Source organism: Peromyscus maniculatus, chromosome 10 (assembly GCF_049852395.1).
Source record: "Peromyscus maniculatus bairdii isolate BWxNUB_F1_BW_parent chromosome 10, HU_Pman_BW_mat_3.1, whole genome shotgun sequence".
NCBI classification, from domain to species: Eukaryota; Metazoa; Chordata; class Mammalia; order Rodentia; family Cricetidae; genus Peromyscus; species Peromyscus maniculatus.
Window position 1 is genome coordinate 82494868 of NC_134861.1, and position 24002 is coordinate 82518869.

At 35.6% G+C, this 24002-nt stretch overlaps 1 protein-coding gene across 1 annotated transcript; it reads right to left on the minus strand.

The window, feature by feature from the left end:
- Positions 1–8205: 8205 nt before the first annotated feature.
- Positions 8206–14993, minus strand: Csn2 (casein beta). The gene is made up of 6 exons (XM_076545640.1): positions 14943–14993; positions 13475–13477; positions 13049–13069; positions 12923–12964; positions 10966–11490; positions 8206–8406 (listed from the first exon to the last, which is right to left on the minus strand). The coding sequence occupies exons 1-6, from the start codon at positions 14991–14993 to the stop codon at positions 8206–8208; spliced, it is 843 nt and encodes a 280-aa protein (XP_076401755.1).
- Between the last annotated feature and the right edge of the window lie 9009 nt (positions 14994–24002).

Below are 24002 nucleotides of genomic sequence, written 5' to 3' on the forward strand. Positions count from 1 at the left end.
AGAGAAGGCACTCATTCACCTTGAGTTGTCTACTGCATATTAGATAGCACAGCACCCGTCCTTAAGCTAACCTTTCATAGACAGATTCTGTTTAAATTCTGGTCGCATCATGCCAGTAGGGAAAACACCCGAGCAGAGAGAATCAAAGTCTTTAACTAAGTTTCTATAATGGAAATTTTGTTTTAAAAGTCATTTAATTGATTCTTCTGTAAATGCTATCATTTGGAGTAATTGTGTGCAGTAACTGAGATTTTCTTTCTCCTCTTTTCAATAAATTACTTTTTAAGGCACAAATCATGTTTTTGTCATTACTGGATATTTACATAACATTGTGGAGTGTTTGTGTGTGTGAAATTGTGTTTGAGCTAACTCTATGGCATTTTAACAATTTTTTTAGATATCTTTACTTCTAGCGGGTACAGAAAGTCATAAAGGATACTTGTAAGCTATATACAGCATCTTTAAAGTTGATTTTATCACAGACTATCTACCACCTGAGTATACAGAATTATGCATCATTATGTGAGTGGTGGGACACTGGGAGTTTGAACCTGGTTATGCTTTACTTCTACCCTCTAAATACATTTGAGGCAGCATCACAATCATATGTTAAAAATTAACCCTACAAGAGAAAACATATCAATTGAATCCAAAGTTATTAACAGAACAGACAACTGTATTTTCTGCAGTCTAAACTGTAGTGCCAAAGTAGGTTAAATCTGTCTGTGAGACTGTTGAGTGAAGTGAGACATTTTATTTTTAGAATAAAACAAATTGCTTCTCTTTCCTTACTTTTTAAATCAGTTTGAAGAAGATAGACAAGATTGCTATGTCTAAGACAAATACCAGGAACTTTAAAATTTCTGCACTTAAAATATGTGTCACCTGCAATAAGTGCCTGTTCTATCGTTTTCTCTTTTTTTTGGGGGGGGGGGGGTAGGGGGGGGAACTGTCACCCAGCTCCCAAATAAATCACACACAGAGGCTTATTCTTAATTATGAATGCCTGGCCTTAGCTTAGCTTAGTTCCTTGCCAACTTTTCTTAACTTAGCCCATCTACCTTTTGCCTCTGGTCTTTTCCTTTTCTCTGACTTCAGTAAATCTTACTCTGTAGCTTGCTGTGTAGCTGGGTGGGCTGACCCCTAGCATTGTCCTCCTCCTCTAGCTGCTAGATCTTAGATCTCTCCTCCCAGTTTTCTCCTTCTATACATACTCTCTGTCTGCCAGCCCCACCTATTCTTACTCCTGCCTTGTTATTGGCCAGTTCTTTATTAGACCAACAGGTGTTTTAGACAGGCACAGTAACACAACTTCACAGAGTTTAACAAATGCAACATAAACAAAAGTAACACACCTTAAAATATTCTACTACAAGTACCTATCATTGCCTTGTGAACTTTTCATGATCCTTCATTATCCTCCAAGAAACATCAGGAAATAGAATCACATTACCATATGACTCATTAACACTCCCCCTTTTAGCCAATAGCATTTTTTTTTTACCTAGAAATAGAGTACACTGTTAATTTACACCTTAACTATAGGAAACATAATTTTTAGTGCACCCTTTTCTACCTCTTTACTCTATACATCGGGGAATCCGTCTTTTATAGCCATTCAAACTATATACTGCAACCTGAGCAGCCTGAAAATTAACTAGGAATGGTTTATGTTCATCCTAGAATTAGTGAAGGCAAAATCTCATGCAACACCATGTATTATTTGACTTTAAAGAAATTGAGTCACTAACCACAGCTCTTCAAAGCATTCTCCACACTAAGTACTAAGGAGCAAAAGCATGGATCTCAGACTTCGTAAGATTATATTTCTTTCACCAGGTAAAGGATGTAAAACTCATAGGTAGAAAGCAAGCATTAAGCTGAGAAATATGATCTAATTGCAGGATCCTTCCTATAGGACTTAATTTCTCTGCATTCAAGGGATATAAACATACAATTGATTCTTGTTTGGAATCTGAGAGTGTTTCTAATGATAGCTAGAATATGCTCATCATTCATGGATATTCCAATAATAAATACATCTTCTGTTATTGTTGCCATTAAATGCTTCATGGAGAAATAATAAGACTTATATGTCATAACTTCTTGTCTAACCATTTTTATGCAATGCTTATCATGATAAAGATAAACATAATAGAATTTTTTGAGTATTTTAAGGAGTTTTCTATTTAATATTGTATTTTCTGATACAGTAGATTTTATCATTGATGTTCCACTTTCCTAAATGTCACCTAAGACCTGCAAAGTGAAGTTGAAGTTTTCCTGGTCCCACCCAGCTCCTGGAGCCCCATGGTCTCTCAGCCACTCAGACCCAAATGAACACACCAAGGCTTATATTAATTACAACTGCTTGGCCGTTATCTCAGACTTATTACTGACTAGCTCTTACAGTTAAATTAACCCATGATTCTTATTTATGTTCAGCCATGTGGCTTGGTACCTTTTTTCAGTTCTGCCTTTACATCTTGCTTTCTGTGTCTGGCTGGTGACTCCTGACTCAACCTTCCTCTTCCCAGAATTCTCTTTGCCTGCTTATCCTGCCTATACTTCCTGCCTGGCTACTGGCCAATCAGTGTTTTATTTATCAACCAATCAGAGCAACACACATTCACAGAATATAGAATGATATACCAGAGCAGCAAAATTTGTAAATTCAAGTGCTATTTCATCTAGTACCTGTGACCTGAATGAAGCACTAATCTTAAAAGATTTTATGCATCAGTGTGGATTTTCAATCAGTTCTAAAAGCAATGAACATGTGATTCACACACAGGGCAAAAGATACAGGTAGGCAAAGCACTGAAGAATAAATAAAGATTTATTTATATATTCTATTAAGATACTAGTATATTCTACTATGGTTTGTGTAGTCTCTTCTATCCTGCATTTGAGCTACAGCCATGGAATGTTATTCACACAAAATCCATTCATTTTATTTTAGGTAGTGGGAATTCATTCATTTTAATTATAGTAAAATACTCCATTCCATTGTACTCAACTTATCCAAAATATTATTAAATCACAATTTTGTGGATTTTAGTTTGAGGGATCAATACATATATTACTATTGCCATTGGTACATGTTTTAGTTGAACATATTTATCACGGCAACTGGCAATTATTCTTCACTTTATCATATATTATACAGGCATCTGAAATATATAATCCCATCCATGTACTCACTTGGAAAATCAAGTTTTAGCAAAGAACATTTCTTAGTTGATCTAATAGCACCACCACCCACCCACCCCCGCCCCTCAGTATTTGGTTATTCTCACTATCGGGTCTAGTTCCTTGTATCATTCCCTTAAATAATATCTGGTCACTCTGTCTTGTTCTCAGTGTCATATGAGTTTGGTTTTACTAGAATCCTTCTAACTCCTGATCCTTTCTCTTAGTAAGTAAGCATGGACTGTCTCCCTTCCTGTTTGTTGTTGTTGTTGTTGTTATGGACAGACTTACATTTACTGAAGTCAAGTTGCTGTCTTTGCAAAATCCTATTGCTGTTGTCATTGTGTGTGTGTGTGTGTGTGTGTGTGTGTGTGTGTGTGATTCTGAACAAACTCTTCCTTATTGTGTTTTAATAATTATTAAATATCTTTTTAACACAACATGCCTTACAATGAGACCAATAGTCATTGACCAGTAGTCAAAATACACTATCATCAATTTTTAACAAATACTAACAGATATTTTGCATGTTCTTTGCCAACTTTTATTTAAGTCAGCATTGCAAAGCATTCTTTTATCTCTGTTCTTTTTGTTGTTGTTGTTTCATTTTGTTCTGATTTTATACTGTATTTCTGGACTTTAATTCTTTTCATTTCAGCCCCTGTGGCTATTATATACCGTCTTGATTTGTATTTTCACTGAGAACTAGAGATGTGAACACCTTCCTGATTTTATTGGTCATCAAAATTTCTTTCTTGTTCTATCTAGTCAAGTATCTGAGGCTAGAATAGAACAAATTATTTTAGCAAACTTTAAGAATGGTCAGGTGTCTTAGGGTTTCTATTGCTGTAAAAAGACACTATAACTATGCCAACTCTTATAAGGAAAACATTTAATTGAGAGGGCTTGCTTACAGTTTCAGAGATTCAGTCTGTTATCATCGTAGTGGGGAGCATGGTGGCATGCAGGCAGACATGGTGCTGGTGTTAAGAGGGTGGCTCACGCCTTTAATTCCAGCACTTGGGAGGCAGAGTCAGGCAGATCTCTGTGAGTTTGAGGCCAGCCTGGTCTCCAAAGCGAGTTCCAGGAAAGGCGCAAAGCTACACAGAGAAACCCTGTCTCAAAAAACCAAAAAAAAAAGAGTCCTACATCTTGCAAGCAACAGGAAATTAACTGAGAGTCACACTGAGGGAAGCTTGAGCCTACCCTCACAGTGACACACTTCTTCCAGCAAGGCCACAGCTCCTAATAGTGTTACTTCCTTTAGGGACCATTTTCCTCCCAACTACTACATCTTGTAGCTAGGCTATTTATACAAAAGTGACCCTTTCTGTTGCATAGGTTATACACTGTAGTGATGATTGTCTTACTAACCTGAATTTGGTTCTTTATACATTTCATATGTAAGCCATTACAGGTAGTGTGGATTCTTTCCCCCATCTCTTATGTTCCATTCCACGTGTTTAATGGCTTCTTGTAATGAACTTTAAGTTCTTTGAGGAAGTCAATTCATAAACAATTCATATGTCTCAGTCATTGTTTTACAAATGATATGATTTAGTAACTTCATTATTAAAGTAAAAGTAATTGCTGATATCAACATTTCCAAAGTTAATTCCTGGGAGTCTTTAAAGTTTACTATTCATTTTTAAATCTGACATCCACATTTCAATGATATTAAGGTATCTGTCAAAACACAACATATACATAGGGATTTCTAATTGACAACTTAATCCACTGATCTCTTTCAAAGAATGATGTCTTTCTATACATTTTTCCCTTTATTGGAAATAATGCTTTTATGGGATTCCTGGGTTCAAATGAGTGTATCTCTGATTCCTGTGCCTTCTTCTCTAGGGCTCTTTTCCTTCTGTTGGTTTGTCTTGTGCTGTGGATATTGTTCTATATAAATAAAACACTGATGGCCAGTGACCAGGCAGGAAGTAGGTTGCCAGGCAGGAAGTAGGTGGGACAAGGAGAGAGGAGAATTCTGGGAAGCGTTAGGCTGAAAGGAGAGACACTGCAGCCACCGCCAGGACAAGCAGCATGTGAAGACGCCGGTAAGCCACCAGCCATGTGGCAAGGTATAGATTTATAAAAATGGGTTAATTTAAGATAGAAGAACAGTTAGCAAGAAGCCTGCCACGGCCATACAGTTTATAAGTATTATAAGCGTCTGAGTGATTATTTTATAAGTGGATTGTGGGACTGCGGGGCTTGGGGAACCTGGAGAGAAGCCCTCCAGCAACAGTCTTGTCCAACTCTGACATGATAGTTTTTGTATTACCTTATTATATTTTAATTTTTAATATTTAAAAATGAATGAATGAATGAATGAATGAATGAAAACCTAGCCACTAGGGTAAAGGTTAACAACTAAACTGTCATTTATACCTGCTGGGGAGAGAAAATCAGTTTTTTTGTAATAAAGTAAAATCAGGTATATCAACCCCTCCAGGAAAGACCTCATATTCAGGAGTAGTTGAACAACAAATAATTGACTTCACAGGTTTTTTTTTTTTTTTTTTTTTTTTTTTTTTTTTTTTTTTGGTGTGTGTGTGTGTGTGTGTGTGTGTGTGTTTTCATTTGGTTATAGTTTGGTGTTTGTTTCTTCATTTCTTTTGGGGTGGTTTTATGTTGCTTTCTTGAATTTTGGGGGGTTGTTATTGTGTTGGTTTTTTTTTTTAAAAGAATTTAAAATTTGGTGGGAAGGGAGGAGGAGAGAATCTGAAAGGACCTGGAGGAGAGGAAGAATATGATCAAAATAATTCAAATTTAAAAATTGTTTTAAATGTACCGCATTTTCTTCATTCATTCCTCAGTTAAGGGACATGTAAATTGCCCAGTTTCTGGATATTATGAATAAAGCCACAATGAACATACTTGAGCAAGTGTTCTTTTGTTAGAATGGAGTATCCTTTGGATATATGCCTAAGAGTGATATAACTGGATCTGAGGTAGATTGATTCCCAATTTTCGGAGGAACCACCCTACTGATTTCGACAGCGGCTGCACAAGTTTGTGCTCCCACCAGAAATGGCAGAATGCATGTAGAGAGGGGATCTAAATTGAAGGTCTCCATTGGGTCCCTCCTAGCTGAGGTTGGGGAACCCCACAGAAGAGGGGAAGTAAAGATTGTATGAGTCAGAGGGGATGAAGAACACCAGGAGAACATGGGCCATTGAATCAACTAAACAGGGCTAACATGGGCTCACAGACTGAAGCATCAGCCCTGAAGCCTGCTGGGGTCTGCACTAGGTCCTCTCCAAGTATATGGCTGCCAGCTTGATTATTTGAGAGACTCCTAAAAGTGGGTGTGGGTGGACCTCTGAAGCTTTTGCCTACTCTTAGGACCCTTTTCCTCCTATTAGGTTGTCTTTGTCTAGTCTCAGTATGAGGGCTTTTGCCTTGTCTTACTGTATCTTGTTTAGTCATGTTTGGCTGTCATCTTTTGGAGACCTGCTCTTCTCTGAAGAAGAAACAGAGAAGGAATTAATCTGGGGAAGATGGGAGGTGGGAGGGGGGCTGGGAGGAGTGGAGGGAGGGGAAACTGCAATCAGGATGTTTTGTATGAAAGAAGAATCAATCAGCATTTTATTAGTTTTTCATGACTAAGTTTTGAAGAATACTACAACCTGAAAAATAAAATGTTAATTACATTTTAAAGATTAGGCAACTGGGACAGAAAGATAAAGTAATTCAGAACGGCTATGTTTAAGTATGCATGTGGTGCTCCCATTTAAACCTAGGAGACATATTTACATAGCCTGTGTCCTTACCCTCTACTCCTTTACATGCCACTTTCAGAAAAAAATTACTAAACTGAGAAGCTGATCTACAAAATAAGATGCCAATAGGTCTTTGATTTCTTGAACAGATCTAAGGGTAGGTATCTGAAATCTCTCTCTTACCTTGTGATGTCAACATTTGCCTTCCCTTACCTGTGACATCAATATCCTACATCCCACCTCCACTGTAGTAGATGTTCTCCTTCTGTTTCTAATTCTGTCTTTCTTTTTCTCATCTCATAAGGGTAACTGTCGCATCGAATTAAAGGCCAAACCTACATCCACATGATGTCACAGCCCAAATAAAGTTAAAATCTTAGATTCCAGGAGGACATGGGATTTAGGTAACAGTGCTATCCAGTATTAACAGTGAATAAAGGGGATGGATTAATAATGACTTCTAAGTTTCCAATTTTCATTTTGTGGGAAGACTGAGAAACAAGCAAACTGGGAGAGATTCCAGATGAAAAGCTCTATTTGTCCATGGCAGCGTGAGATACTCATTAGACAATGAAGTGTCAAGTCAAAAAGGCAACTGAGGGCGTAAGTTTTGTGTCTACCAGAGTAAGTCTGAGATGTTAGCTGAAACTTGGCTTAGAAGAGGACCTGCCAAACTGACAGTGGTTACTCAGGCTTAGACCCATACATAGAGTACTGTGTGGCAGCAAAACTTACACAGGAACAAATGAGAGCGTCAGGTGAGTTACGGTAAATCAAAGGTTGATGTGGTTGGAGATTTCAGATGAGGAGAAGTGTATTTAAATAATAAGGATAGTCAACTTTATCAATTATCACAGAGACACTGGATAAACAAAAGCCGGTGAGTGAGGTGACAACTGTTGAAATTCTTCAAAAAATAGAGCGCTGTGTGTGTGTGTGTGTGTGTGTGTGTGTGTGTGTGTGTGTGTGTGTGTTGAGCAAAAATTGCCTGGAGTGGATTTCAAATTTAAAAGACTGTCTAGAGTGAACCAAAGAAGTGGGAACAATTTAGAAGTACTACATGGAAGAGATTTTCCTTTTAAGATGGACGTTTCAGCACACAGAAGGTTTTCATTGCAATTATAGTATAATAAGGCAAGGGAAACACTTGATACAAGAAGTATTAATGGTTAAATATTAGTTATTGCATAAATTCAGGAGATGGAATGTATAATGAAAAAATACAAAAATGAAATAAATACTGTATAAATGAAAAAAGTTGCTATAAAGAGAGAGAGAGAGTTCATCACGATGTAACAGTCACTACAAAGTCAGAGGAAGTTATGATCAGAGCATCACCTACAACTTTTTTCACTGGACAATTGGGGCTAAAAAAGTTACGGTTGTGGTAGAGTACTGATATGACAGTGTAAAGGCATTGGAAGTACACAGACACAGTGAGATGCTGCCGTATTCTCTCTAGTTCCTTAAGGTTGTTGCTAAGACACTATAAAAAACCTTAGTGAGAATCTTTGCAATACATTATGGATGTGAAATTGAACTAATAAGAGAATAAACATCTCCCAGAGCATCACTTAGCTACCATGTGACAGAAGTGTGTCACGGATTTCACATTTGTAATTATCTTTCTAGATGACTAGAAAATTTACCACCCAGTATAGCATCTATTTGAGTGTAAGTCACAGATGCTATGCGTGCACAGGAAAATAAGTATGAACCAAGATTTTCAAAAACAAAAGGAATATACATAAGTCTAAATTTTCTTCTGTGCCTTGTTTTTTGTTTAATCATCATTTTAAAACATTGCATTTGATTTCAAAATGCTCTTTCACATTTATCATTAGTATATCTATTTTATTTTCATTGTTTAGATTTTTTAAATTTATTTTTGCATTATTTTGTTTGCTTTTAGACAAGGTGTCACCAGGTAGCCCAAACCACCTACAACTCATTATGTAGGTCAGCCTGGCCTCAGATGCTTGGCTATCAAGCCTCGCCTTCAAGTTCAAGCAATATTGGTGTGCATCCCCACAGTAGTTAGTTGTATGTTAATTTTAAATGTCCATAATAATTTTACATTAACACTGAATAATCTTTAGAAAGTTTGAAAAATTACAATAAAGACAAGACAATTTAAATATGCCTAAAGGATTATTTATTGAAATGACTGGAAAGGAAATAGGTTCTCAAAGAAATAATAGCAAATCCAATTGTACAAACAAATTTTGTATACATTATTGACATGCGTTTTAAACTCAATATTGATCTTTTACATTACATGAAATTTGGAAAGTACAAAGAGTTCATGACTCAAATTCAATGAAATGAATACCATATAATACATAGAATAAATAAAAGAATAAAATTTCTTTTTTTCTATGTAGATTCGTTCAGAAATATATCATTTTTGTAGCATGATCCAAAGATGAAAAAGTTGATGCATTTCCAGTCTCAGTCAATTCTGTGAAAGAAAGGATGTAGAATCAGTTTTATGTTGTTAAATCTGTGGTTCTCAACCTTCCTAAAGCTGTAATCCTTTAATACAGTTCCTCATGTCATGGTGACCCCAAACATAAAATTATTTCATTGCTTCTTCATAACCGTAATTTTGCTACTGTTATAAACTGTAATGTAAATATTTGATATGCAGGATATGTGATATGTGACTCTTATGAAAGGGCCTTTGAACTCATACTGTGGTCTTGAACCACAGGTTGAGAATCCTGATTTTATATTCATTCACCTCTCACCATTTGTTGTCAAAAAAAAAAAAACAAAAACAAAACAAAACAAACACACACACACACACACACACACACACACACACACACACACACACATTTGTTTTACAAAAGTACTCTATTGTTGCAAAATATCTAGTCTTTCTTCAGTCCCAAATGGTTTTGTAGTTTAGAATCTCAAAGCTACATTCTCTGCCCTATTGTATTTTTTAATACCTGGGCTGAGTAATTTTCTTTTGAATAATGAATTAAAAAACAATTTTAAATGTAGTAAACATAAAGTTTATGAAACATAAGGTATGCACTAAAATTAAAATTGATCTGTAACAAAAGCTACAGTGTGTTCACATAAAACACAAGGAAATTTTATTTCTGAGTTTCATATAACTTAATGATATAATATGTTAAGATAAAAGCTTTTGGAATGAAACAGATCTATATTAATGGCAAACAAACAAGATTAAAATTTCCTTGAAATGTAAGCTATGCCTAGTGTTATGTTGGTAAGAAGCAGTCAACCAGTGAGAACACAGTGATAAGTAAGTTAATACTTCAATGAAATTTGCTACTCTGCTGTGTTTCTATAGGAGAATGAAATATAAAAAGATGTCTACAAAAAAATAATCATTCCATCTTCAATTTCCAGAAACTTACCAAAAATGAGGAGAAGATATTAACCTGGAAATCCTCTTAGACCTTAAATGCAAACAAATACAAATAAATAAGTATACGTTTTCCCCTCTTAGTGTAACACCTGCCTTAAGTATGTCCTAGGTAACAAATGAAACATCTCAATCTTTTGACTCCATGTACATATATTCAAAAAGAACAAATGAACTGCAGTATGTGGATAATACATATACACAAGGAAATTTTAGAACTCTACAAAAGAAACTTTGTTATTCAAATCTGTTGAATTGCCAAGTTTAATTGTGGTTTAGTCAACCTTAGTACTCTCAAGGTCAGAATTCCAGTCGACCAGTTAAGTCAGCATTTTTATGATTGCCTATTTCCAACAGGCCATTACTTTTGTCTTGGCAATCATAACAGTTCCACCAGAACCTGTAAGTCACTAGGCACTGGGAATCAGGTTGACGTGAAGATCTCTAGGTGATTCTATTTCATAGCTGAGGATCATCGATTTATTAATGAAATATATATATATATATATATATATATATATATATATATATATATATATATATATATATATATTCTTCCATTCCAGAGCTCCTGTTTCTTCTATTAATGTCATCATATGCACATTTTGAAAGGATTAGAAAGGGAAGTAAATTTATACTTACAGTGACTTGATGGAGTGGTTGATTGGAAGGCAGGAAGGTGGAGTTAAGCAGAAGGTCTAGGTACTGCAGAAGGGCTTGGACAGACATATCACTTTGAAGGAAAGGTACTACTTGCTGGAGAAGGTACAGAGCTTTGGAATGAGGAACAGACAGCTGGGCCTGAGCAGAAACCAGGGGAGTCTGAGAGAAAGCCTGCAAGGCTTGTGCCAGGAGCTGGGCCTGAGACTGAGGAATGTGCTGATTGGCAAAATCAGCAGTGCTAAAGACTAGAGGGCTAACGAGACGGAGCAGAGTTTCAGAGTCAACGTAGGGTGTGGCTTTGGTTTTGGGAAGGATAGTGGCGGCTTTAGCTTTAAGGAAGGCTTTCAGTTCAGGAGAAATGACAGGCCCAAGAGAAGGCACCACAGGGGGTTGAGCAATAGGCTGGGCGTTTTGTGCAATGGGAGTGCAAGAGATGGGCTGATCATAAGGAAAGGCCTGAGGCTGGGACTGGATGAAGGGGGGAATTTTATTCTGGAGCACATCCTAGAAAGAAGAGAGCCAACCTTTCAGTCCACAATTCAGCAGCAGCATCTTTCTTAATTAATAATCGTTTAGGCAATGATAATTGAGCAAAGGAGTGAATTTGCTCAGGAAACTATCATGTTTCATTTGCTTAAAAAACTATCTTGGCCTAGCTGGGTATGGTGTCTAATTCCTCTAAATCTATCAGTTGGGAGCTTGAGGCAGGAGGAGTGTTACAACTTTAAGAGCTAAATGGTGCATTCTAGACAAGCCTGCGGTACAGAGTAAGAAGCGATCTCAACTTCTTTTTTTGTTTTTTTTTTAAGATACACAAAATAGACTTTAAGAAAATAATTAAAGTGGTCTCAAAGAATTTCACCCTAACATATTCTACTCATAGACTAATTATGGTGCAAAATGAAGTTGATGTTCAGGATTTTTTATTATCTTTTTGCTTTTTTCAAAGCCATTTCTACATCTATCCCTAATATATATTCTTAGGTATGAGAGAGCACTGATTTTTTCAACCTTTGTAGATTGCTAATAGAACATTTTTTTTGTATAATTTAAGGCAATTTAATTTTAAAAGGTGTAGTAGGACCATACTAAAGTGTATTTTATTTGATTTTAAAGAAAAAAAATCAGCCTTAATTTGTGTCTAAATTCTGTGAGCTACTTAATATTGGTCAACTTCTAGAATGGCTTTTCTGGGTAAAAATAGTTTTCTTAACCTTTTCAAGAGGTATCGATTTTTAAAATTTTTAGTTTGATTTAGAAAATATAATGTGAGCAGCAAGCAATTTACTAAATAAAAAAACTGTCAAAGTTGAACTATTATACTGCATTGGATATATGGCCATCCATGTGATTTAATAGTGGAAAACCATTGATTTGAAGGCAAGCTCTTGTACATTCTATCACAGCGTAAGCAGTGGTTCATCTGGTTGTTCTATATCTCACTCATCCTATCTTTGGACTAGAAATGCCATCAAAACTAGGTAAACATAAAGCACAAATGTTATCATAAGCCAAAAGTTGAAGTAAAAACCCTTGACTCAACTGAAAGCCAAATAACATCTGTGGGAAATTTTTAAGAATGTTTTCAGCTTACAGGTGAAGAAAGGGAACTACAAAGAGACTAATAAGCAAGATTATTCAGCTGGTAGGTGGTTGGTTTAGGATTTCTGCCACATTGTTGATACTTGCTTTTATCATCCGATTCATGTAGAAAATAAAAGGAACATGGCTTCTACTGGAGAAATGCATATGCTAACTATTAAGAACACATAATACCACTCGTAACTGCAATTATGGTTTAGAAAATGTGCTGACACCCGAGTGTGCATGTGTAGCCCTGGTGTGTGACCACTCTTTACTCAACATGCACAGGGTAATGACTTTCTGGCATCACCCACACCAAGAACGAGACATGCATTCTTCACGAGCAATTTACCTTTGCTTGCAGTTGTTGCATCTCCTCCACCATTTGAAGCTTCTGACAGAAAGAAAGTGAACGTTAAAGACCTCGAAATTGTCAACTTCCAAACCAAACCAGGGATATTAAATATAATGGGTTTACCTCATCGGTGTGTTCAGTAGACTGTGTCAGGAAGAAAAAAAAAAAACATTGAGTTTTACTGAGTAAATAATAAATTAAATGTATATTAAAAATTAAGGTATTTGGTAGCTCTTTTAATAGGTTCCTAATGGGAAAGTTGAGGAAACTTATAAACTACTTAAAACATTTTGTATAAGTCTATTGTGTACAGTCAAGAGAGAAAGTGAATTAGTGAACACGGTATATAAAGAGACATCTGAACAATGCTAATTGCTCCTACAACCATGGTTCTTTCTCTGGTTACAAATGATCTTTAAATTCCATTTGATTCTTAAAACCAAAAGCACTGTAGCTGAAAATGCAGTCTAATGACAATGCATTCTGGAAGTCACTCTTAGTTCACTTGCTAATACGTTAGCTTCCAAATAAATGATGAGAAATAAATACTTCCTCTGAAGAGAAAACTACGTACTTGTATTCTCCAATAAACAAATGGTAACACATACAAATAAGTAGTTCAAGGTAAAGACGTCTATGTGATACTCTCAGGTATATTTTGGACTGCGGTGCATCTCACTTATTTTCATTTACCTACATGACAACTTTAATAACCAAATGCATCCCTTCTACAAGCAGGTTTACCTACTATAGAGCAAGTATGTTATTTCTCCTGGCATCTGTCTTTACCTCAGACTGTAGCTCCTAGCCAGAGTGATCCACAAAATGCACATAGTAAATATTAAAAATGCAGGTCAAATTAGGGAGAGCTCTTAGCAGAGAATACGACTGTGAGCTTCTCAAATAAAAAGGGGCATAAGAGGCAGTGAAAACACTTCAAATAATAAACCAACTTGGTAAATTCCAGAATATGCAGCTATCCAGATATTTTATGCCCCAAATATAATGCAAAGCACATTTACCTAAGTGGGATATGGGATAGTGTGGCTAACACAATGTAACTCAACAGAAAGACAGCACTTCACTGTTCTAAGTCTAGAAGCTACCTCTGAGTGACAACTGTCTTATCTCACTGCTGGAAATGCACTCAGTATGTAAAAAAAATTAATAATACGTATATTTTCATTTTTAGATCCAATTAGAACTTCCAGTTAATGTAGTTATTTTAGGGTTAGAAAATGTGCTTAATTAAATCTCTTACCTCAGAGGATATGCTGAGTGATTCCTTTTGTAAAAAGAAATAAACAAACAAACAAAAACATTATTAGTCACTACATCTACCTTGTTACTAAACATGCTTCCTATTTGACTTTTATGTCATCTACCTCTTTCAGAAACTTAAAAAGCAAAAAAAATGGTTATATACTTTTTAGAATCTTGAAAGTTTATATTTATTATCTCTCTGATAATTTAGTAAAATTTTATTGGTACATTCTTACATTAGATGAATTCGTGCATAATTTTTGATGAGTGACAAAAGAGAAGTTACTTTAATTTCTACTAAAATCTTTTTTTATTGTACCTGTGAGACTACCACAATTCTCAATTGTTTTCCTTCCTCTGAATGTCTTTAGACAGACACAGTAAAACTTGACCTGGGCATCTAAAGAGATGCATACATGCATACAGAATAAGGTACTCAAGCTGTATATATGAGTCTACTTCTGAGGAATCATATTTGTTTCACGTATTTCTATTTCTAGTGCCTTGTTTTGTTTCTTATTTGTCTGTTTTACTTTTTGTTAGGGAATTGGTGGTACAATAATGCAGTAAACATTTGTTCCAGCTTCGAGACACTACAGAAACTTTGTGACACTACGTGACTCTCAAAGAAGAAGTGATTAAATAGATTTGAAGCTCTCCATTAATCATGCACTGAGTTGTCACTGCTGTTACTGTCTAAAAGTGAGCAGACCATTCTCTACATCTCAATTACTTAGGGAGCTCCTTTACACACCTCCTTTGCAAGAGCAAGTGCCACGAGGCAGGCAAGGATGAAGACCTTCATGGCTGTCAAGTCCTGTGAATGAAAAGATGAAGAAATCATAAGAGATTAGTCAGGCTATTAAAGTCCAGCCCTGCTCGGGCTCCTAAATACTTCTATTACTAAACATCAAATTCAGACTTCAGCAGCCACCAGCAGGATTTTCAGCTCACAGCTTTCATCTATTCTTTTTTGCTAGTTCTCTTTTGTTAACAGGAATATAGATGCTTACATAAGCTATGAAGAAGTCATAACTATGGGAACCTTTGATGATCCATTTATTTAAAACTATTTAGCACTTACAGGTGGCCAGACAGTGAACAGAATATGAAGCTCTCAGCACTAGGGAGCCTCACTTCTAGAATGAATTGATAGACAATGCATATAAATTGTTGCATTGCTTGTGAGTGATCTCAGTATGAAAAATAAAATTTTTAATATATTGACATAGCATTCCTTCCAATACATGAAGGTGGAAAATTATTCTATTAGTGAAAATTATTCTATTAGTTTTTGGTTTTTCTGACGGATGTTGCATAATTCATTATTAACCTGTATTTGTCTAAAGCCTCCTCTGTGGGTTTCCACATAATTCGATTTCCTACTTTAAAAGAAAGTTGTACCCTTATATATTATGCCTGTAGGGAGAATCACATGGCAGTTCTTATATTTTATCCTTACCATTTTATATACCTATGTTTAAACAAGTTCATTATTGTTATCTGGTATGCTACTGGCCTCTGATCTTTCAACTCATCGTATTTCCATATCACTGTTTCTAAGTCATTTCTGACCTTTCTAGAATTTTTTTACAAATAGAATACTTTGTTTCTATTTTCCACGTGTCTTAATATTTTTTAAAGTATTATGAACTAGATCAAGAATTCCAAGAGCCTGAACAAGTTTTATGCTTTCTATCTTTTTGTTCACAAGCATATAATTTGCAACTTCTAATTGTTGCCTTATTAATAAACATCCATCTATCTATGATATAATTTGAGTGCATTTTATTACTAAAATGCATCAAATCAAATAAGATACCTTATAAGAAATAAATTCTCAGTCTCATCTTTACACTATTCATTGTCCTTGTATTTATTATTTTCTCATTTTCATGAAGCTAATAGTCAATGTATTTGTATCAAATCTTTCTAGGCAATTTCTGCATTTTTAAGCTTAGCTTTTAAAATAATCTCATCACTTCTTAAATATTTAATTCAAAAAACTGTATTTAAGTAACTGTATTATTTCTATGATCTAGTCTATTTTTAAATAAATTAGCAAAATAATATGTCGAAATTATGTCTGAAATTCTTACCCTTAGTGGAGGCCAAGAGTGAAGGAGAAGCTGGGAGGATGATGGTCTATCTGCTTCTGGGACTGTATATATACTGTATTTAATGATATGCTAATTTTGTGGTTTGTAAAATATTCAAGAAGTCCCTTCAATTCCAAGAAGCCCACATGATTAGAAAATGGTTTCTTTCAATTGTCTGTCCCAATAAATTCTGGGGTACATTAAACAAAGCAACAATTCAGAAGCTGGTGTAGGAAACTCATCCAGGAAATGCAATTGTCTAATAACATAGAATAACTGGTTGGCCCTCCAGTCTAGTACCCAGTTGCTGTAGATTCAGTTCCCTTTGCATCCTTGTGGGGGCTTTCACCTCAGTTGTGGGGCAATTATCTATAGATATCAGAGATACACAGAGCTTTACAGAGGTCAGGATTTCATTTTAACCTGAGCACTAAGAGCTCAATGATTGTAAGATATCTAAGTCATGTGCAGCAAACTACTACTCACATTCACCGGATTTGGGAAAAAATAGATAATTCAAACCAATATTTACGATACAGATGGATGTATTTTATACAGCACTAAAACAAATCAGAGAAGGAATCTGTAAAATTTGTATAGAAAATAAAACTATGAATCTGTAGCAAAAAGTTTGCAAAAAGGTCTGAGGATCAGCCACTAAAGTATCCAAAGCCTCAGGTTTCAGCAACCAACACCAGTAAATATGTTACCTTTTCTGTCCTCCTCTTTCTCTTTCTATCTCTCTCTCCCCCTCTCTCTTTCTAACTCCATTCTCTCCTTCCTTTCTTCCTTTTTCTTGAATATAGCCATAGAGATTTATCTATTTAATAAGCAGTTATCATTTTCTACTTCAATTATAATAACCAAGATAGTGATTATAGACTATTACTTTACTTAATGTTATGTGCATATTAGCCACTAAATACAGAATTATTATCATAAACAATTTGAAATTGTTCTTTTCTCTCATTTAACATGTAGGAAATGAAGACAGCAGATGATCAAATACCTTGTTCAGTCATGTTATATTTAATAGCAAAGTTGTCATATCCATTCGACATCAGTCTACAAGTAATTTTATTGAGTCACATGTAAGTCCTGCAGCCCAGACTTTAACTTTTCAGAGGTTTTGTTGTAGAAAAAAACTCTCAGTTTTGAATGTACCATTTTTGTTGCAACATATAGAATTTAATTTGTCTAATAGCAAAATGGTACATATTTAATGAATGTAGGAAGATGGGTTTGCTACTATAGCTAGGTCATAAAGGATAAGTAGAATTTTGAAATATCAATCAGCGGTACAATATGACATCTCTGAGGACCCAAAAAGCATAGACAGTACAAGCTACTGTGGTAGATATTTGATAGAATGAAATCACAAATTCTTGTGGATTTCAGATATTTTATTGACATTACTCATTGGAAACATGAAATGATATTAAAGATTTAAAATAAAGAAGCATTGTAAAGTATTTTGGATTTTGAAACATGATATATAAAACCAATGATCTGCTAAAGGATGTGACTATACGAAATTGTGACTGAATCTAAGACAGATATTTAATTACTTGAAGCAGGGAGACGGTGCTAAGGAACTTGGATGATGGAAAAGAAGATGTTGTTAAAATGGGAAATAGTAGGAATTGGAGAAATAAATGAATAGGCTATGTCTGCATGGTGATTGAAATGTCAACTGTGATACAAATCAAGATACAAAAAACAGCAGAAATTAGATAGAGAATAGTAAATTAAATTTGAAATTGGAAGGGAGATAATTTTGGGAAAGGAAGATAACTAGCAAGAAGCGAGAGACTAGAAAGGGATATAGGAAGTCAATATGAACAAAATACATGATATAACTGAATGCTGATGTCATTGAAATCCCATCACTTGAACAGTAATGAGCATTTTACAAATCTGTGATACAGAAGAACAGACAGAGAAGGGATAGCTGGTTAATTTCAAATGATGATTAGAAAGAGGAAAAGAAGATGCACAGAGTCATGAGTTCTGGGCAGAACAGTGATACAGGTGAAGACTGGGTTGATCTGACCAAGAGAGAGAGAGAGAGAGAGAGAGAGAGAGAGAGAGAGAGAGAGAGAGAGAGAGAGAGAGAGAGAGAGAGAGAGTATTCAAGAATCAATATGGAGAGACTGGGTGTGAGGACCAAGTAGCTAAATTAGTTTAAGCAGTTTATCTGGACCAGAAGAAAGGGGGCAGACAGTGACAAGCAAAGAATGTTGTTGTCTTCAGTCTCTTGACTTGTGTGCTATAGAAATGGCAGGGGTGCATGGAAGGTTCTCAGGAGAGAGGCATTTGGACCATGATTGTTTCCAGAGAACAATTATCTTAGCACTGAGTAATTTAAACAGGACCATGTATGGGCATTTTTTTCTTTCCTTTCTCTTTTTCTTATTTGCAGTGATAGAAAGCATTTCAAGGAGATAGTAGTAAGAAAAATAAAAAGAAAAAAAACAGAACCAAACTTAGAGGGATGCAGAGTCTTTGCAGAAGTACCACAGCAGAAACTGAAGGAAGTCTCAAAGTACTTGGTTTGCAAAGACTTTCAAATGGTAGGTCTCAAATTTCATTGTCCACTTAAGGACTGATACTCTTAAAAATATTTACCTGTTTGTGTTTGATACTGGTTATTTTTAAATATTTCTTTCTATTACTCTGTCTGTAAAAGATAATTTCTCTTTTCAAGTAATAACTTTACCATTTGGCTAACCATCATTTTCTTCTGAACAGGTATTACATTAACATCACACTAAATTTATGGTAGACAGTGACAATCCTGATAGTCAAATCTGTGTTATAGTCCTTGAGAAACCAAAGTCAATGACTATTATATTTCGTTGGGTTTTGTTTTTTTGTTTGTTGTTTTCAGGTGATTATTCTCTCTAAGTCTGTGAGCATTCTGAGCCAAGGAGCATCTAGGAAATGAAATGTTGAAATTCTTCCAATGTCTTAAGCCATTTTAGGAAATATTTTAGCTTCATTGTGTGTTCTTGTGCCAGGTCTCTGGATTGCCAATATCACAGGCAACAACATATGATTTCCAAGAAAACTAATACAAAGTGAGCATACGTTCCTCATACAACATTTCCTTTTAATTTTCTCAGTAAAATGCTTTACATCTTGTGCAATAGCTACAGCATCTCCTTGAGACTCTCTCAGCAACTTTAAATGTTTTAATCAGTGTACTTACAGATTGGTCTGAGCCAGTAAATTAAACAAAATCATGATCCAGAAAAACATGAATAATAAACTAAAGCAAGAGAATTTTTCAGAAAAAAAATTGAAAAACTAGACTTAAAATAAAGCAAATTTTTGGAGTAAGGTAAGCTTTAGACCCCCAGTGTATAAGAAGCAGTGTACAGCAACCCAGTCTTGCTCAACATACAGTTTTTACAAAAAAAAAAAAAAAAAAGAGTCATACCCACTGAGATTTCTCAACAGCCTTGGGGCAAGGAAATACAATCAGTGCACTGTGTCCTAGGATTTATATGATGGGTCTGAAATATGCAAACATAAGTTTTGAGTGACCCCTAAAAGTAACAGGTGAGGTCATATACATAGCATAAAAGGAGAAAATTGCAATACAAAAAGTAAAATAAAGTAAACCACCACTCAAAAAGTAAAGACTAGAAGAGATCCTAGAAATCATTCATACAATATTCTTAAGTGAGAAAACTTCAAACCTGAGAGATTGTATTTTTTGTTTGTTTGTGTTTTTTGTTTGTTTTGGGTTTTTTATTAGTTTTTAATTTTTTTTCATTTACAATCCACATACAATCCACAGTTCCCCCTCCCCCACCTTCTTTCTTCCTTCCCACCTTCCTCCCACCCCACTCCCCCATCCACTTCTCAGAGAAGGTAAGGCCTCCCAGGAAAAGTCAACAAAGTCTGGCATGTCAAGTTGAGGTGGGGCCAAGTCCCTTCTCCCTGAATCAAGGCTGAGCAAGGTATGCACCATAGGGAATGGGCTCCATAAAAGCCAGTTCATACTCTAGTGATGAATCTTGGTCCCACTGCCAGGGGCCCCACAAACAGACCAAGCCACACAGCTGTCACCCACATTCAGAGGGTCTAGTTAGGTGAAAGCATCGTCAACAAATGGTGCTGGCATAACTGGATGTCAACATGTGGAAAAGTGCAAATAGATCCATATCTGATGTCATGCACAAAACTCAAGTCCAAGTGGATCAAAGACCTCAACATAAATCCAGTTACACTGAATCTGAGAGAAGAGAAAGTGGGGAGTAGCCTTGAACACACTGGCACTTTGAGACCACTTCCTAAATATAACACCAGTAGCACAGACACTGAGAGCAACAACTAATAAATGGGACCTCCCGAAACTGAGAAGCTTCTGTAAGACAAAGGACAACCTACAGAATGGGAAAAGATCTTCACCAACCCCTCATCGGACAGAGGGCTGATATCCAAAATATATAAAGAACTCAAGAAACTAGACATCAAAACACAAAATATTCCAGTTAAAAAATGGGACACAGATCTAAACAGAGAATTCTCAACAGAAGAATCTCAAATGGTGGGAAAACATTTAAGGAATTCTTCAACATCCTTAGTCATCATGGAAATGCAAATCCATAAAATTCTGAGATTGTATTATTTTTAAGATTGTATAGCTATTTACAAATGTAGGCAGTACTAGGTAATATTCAAAACACTCTTCAATAAAAATGGGTATAGGGAAGGAAAATAAACAGTACAGTCAACGTAATATTTCAAATGTAAAATAATTACACAGCTAGGGGTAGTGATGAAGTGTAGAGGTAGAGCTGGTAGAGAAGAGGAAGTGGAGGAGGGGAAGGAGTCGCAACATGATATTTTCTCTAAATATCCATTTTGATGTTGCAACTTTAAGTGTCAATAACATGACACCCTTGCCAGAAACCTATAGTCATTTATTGGTGCTTCCTTTGTAGATTAATGCCACACTTTTATTAAAGGCCACAGTGTTGGCTCTGGATAGTAAGGGAATATCAGTCATGTTCTGTTACATGAAACTTTAGAGCAATCTCCTATTCTTCCTGATCACGCGGCTATAACTATGACAAGAGCACACTGGAGTGTTGAAAGAATGCTATTCCACCATCACATTCCATCCTTAAACAGCTGGAAATGACCATACAAAATAATGAGTGAAATAATGCTTTCATTATACTGTTCCTACCTAAATGAATAAACTTTAAATTTAATTATAATTTTCAAATATTTCAACCACTGTGTGTTTCCTGAAGTAGGTCATAGTATAGAACAATGGTTCACAACCTGTGGGATGTGTCCTCCAATGTGGGGGTTGAAGGGTCCTTTTACAGGGGTCACCTAGGGCCATAAGAAAACACATATACTTACTTAATGATTCAAAATAGTTGCAAAATTTGTTATGAAGTGGCAGTGAAACAATCTCACAGTTGGAAGGCATCACAAAATGACAAACTGTATTAAAAAAAGGGCCACAGCTTTAGGAAGGTTGAGAACCACTGGTATAGAGCATTTTTAATATTCTTTTTCAGGGTCAGATCTGTTAACACCATGACTCCAGTTTTAGGTGAGTGAATTGGAGATGAAAGAATTAGGGAAGAATGTAATTAGAGAGCAAAAGAGAAGAGAAAAAAATGTCATGTAACAATTCAAAATGACTAGAGTTTTTTGTTTGTTTGTTTGTTTGTTTTTTGTTTTTAATCAGACTGTTGGTAGCATGCATATTGACTAGCACAGGTCTAAGCCAGATGGGGATCCCAAGATAGAGAGGGGAAGTAGACATAAGTCCCCAATCCCTAACCCAGAACCCATCTCCAATTGATAACCCCTCACAAAGGAAAACTTAGTTTTATCCCACGGAGTTTCACTGAATATACAAAGCAGTCTTAAGAGCAGGCCCCATGCCCAGCTTTAGATGGCCAACACAAAATGACCTTAACAACATTTTTGAAAGATTATTTTGTTTTTGTCTTACAATACTTTCTGGGTATTTTTCTCCCTTAAAGGCCTTTTGCTTATATATTATGCTTTCTGGTTGTTGTGTCTTTATGAAATTTCTCTGTGTGTGAATGTGTGTCTTAGCATATATGTGTGTTTCTTGTGCTTTTTCTTTGGCTCTTTTTTTCTGTTCATTTGTTTGTTTTGTTCTTTTCACATTTGGTTGTTTTTATTTTATCATTAATTTTTTCCATTTCTTTCTTTTTTTGATGTCTGCTCATTTTCTAATGAGAGAGATAGAAAGGGTGTGGACTTGGAAGGGTTGGAAAAGTGGAGAGGCTCTGGAAAAAGTTTGAGGAGGGGAAACAATAATGAGAATATAGTATATTAAAACTATTTTCAATTAAAAAATCATACATATTTAAGTTATTTCTATATTCTGTGTAATTGTACAGTCTTGAGAAAGTTCTAGAGATGCATTGCCTATGAGCAAGCAATAGTGTCTGTGCTACTCAGAAATAAGAACAGTAGCTAGCCAGTAGATTTCAAAGTTTCCCAAGAATATAATGCTCAGTGTTTTCCTTCTTTTTCTCTATTGTGTGAATATCTGACTTCCATTCAGACTCGTGAGTGCAGGAAAACTCAAAGGCAGTAAATTAAATTACCAATTGTCAAGACACAATTATTGTTGAGATACATAGTACCAAGCTCCCAGAGTCACTTTATTTTAAAGAAGAAGATACTTTTATTGTTTAAACTCAACAAGACAATGATGTATTTGGGCAAATGTTTGCTTGTAACCTATGCAGAAAATACTGTAAAATATTGTAAAAGTATAATTTGAATAGTTTTCTGCAGGAAACACATGTGAAATAAACATTGGGCTCAAGTATTGTCATATACATCATTATTTTTACTGAGTAGGAAAAAAAATGATGTTACTCAGTAAAATTTCCTAAAAGATCTCCCTGATTTGAAACTGTGTTTCCCAAGACAGAGAAAATAATAGTGATTCTACAGAAACCTGGCTTTGATATTTCCATTATTTCTCTGATTCTTTACTTCAGGATGAGCTGTCCTGACTATTCACAAAGGCCTAGAAGAGGCCCCTTTCCTGTTATTTCCTGGTCACCTGCTCCTCACAAACTCCTATTGTAGAAATCACCTTTTCAAGTTGATTACTGGAGTTTTTAGAGACAGATTTTGGGCATTATTTTCAGGTTCCTTACCATGACCTTGTAACTGGCACTATTTGAATAGCAGGCTTGGTTTTTCAGTGTGTTTAAATGCTCAGCCTTCTGGGTAGCCTCGTCACCCGGAGGCTGCATCTCAGCTGCTCAGACACTCGAGGCTCATCCTGGGTAAAGGTAAATGTTTGTGTGTCTTCTCCTCTGCTGTCTTGGCTAAACTGTTCTTTGTGAAAAGTGATCAAATGTAAACTGTGATGGAGCATCTTAACTACTGTAAAGTTTTGTTCAGAAATCATTTAACATATGGGGGCCCCTATATGAGTCCTATGAGCAGACTCCAGAAATCTTCCAACAAAGGATGTGGAATTAGGAGTGGTGTATTCCTTCTCACCTGTTTCCTAAAAATCTCTGTATCTTTCTTATTTTCATTCCTCACTAGACAATATTCACTTTCTCAATCATGACTTTTACATTGATCTTCTATGTTAGCTTAAAATTCATAGGAACACAGCACAAGATCCATTGTGAAAATGTTTGTGCTTGTCAAAATCCAAGACAGAAGTGCACTGGGTG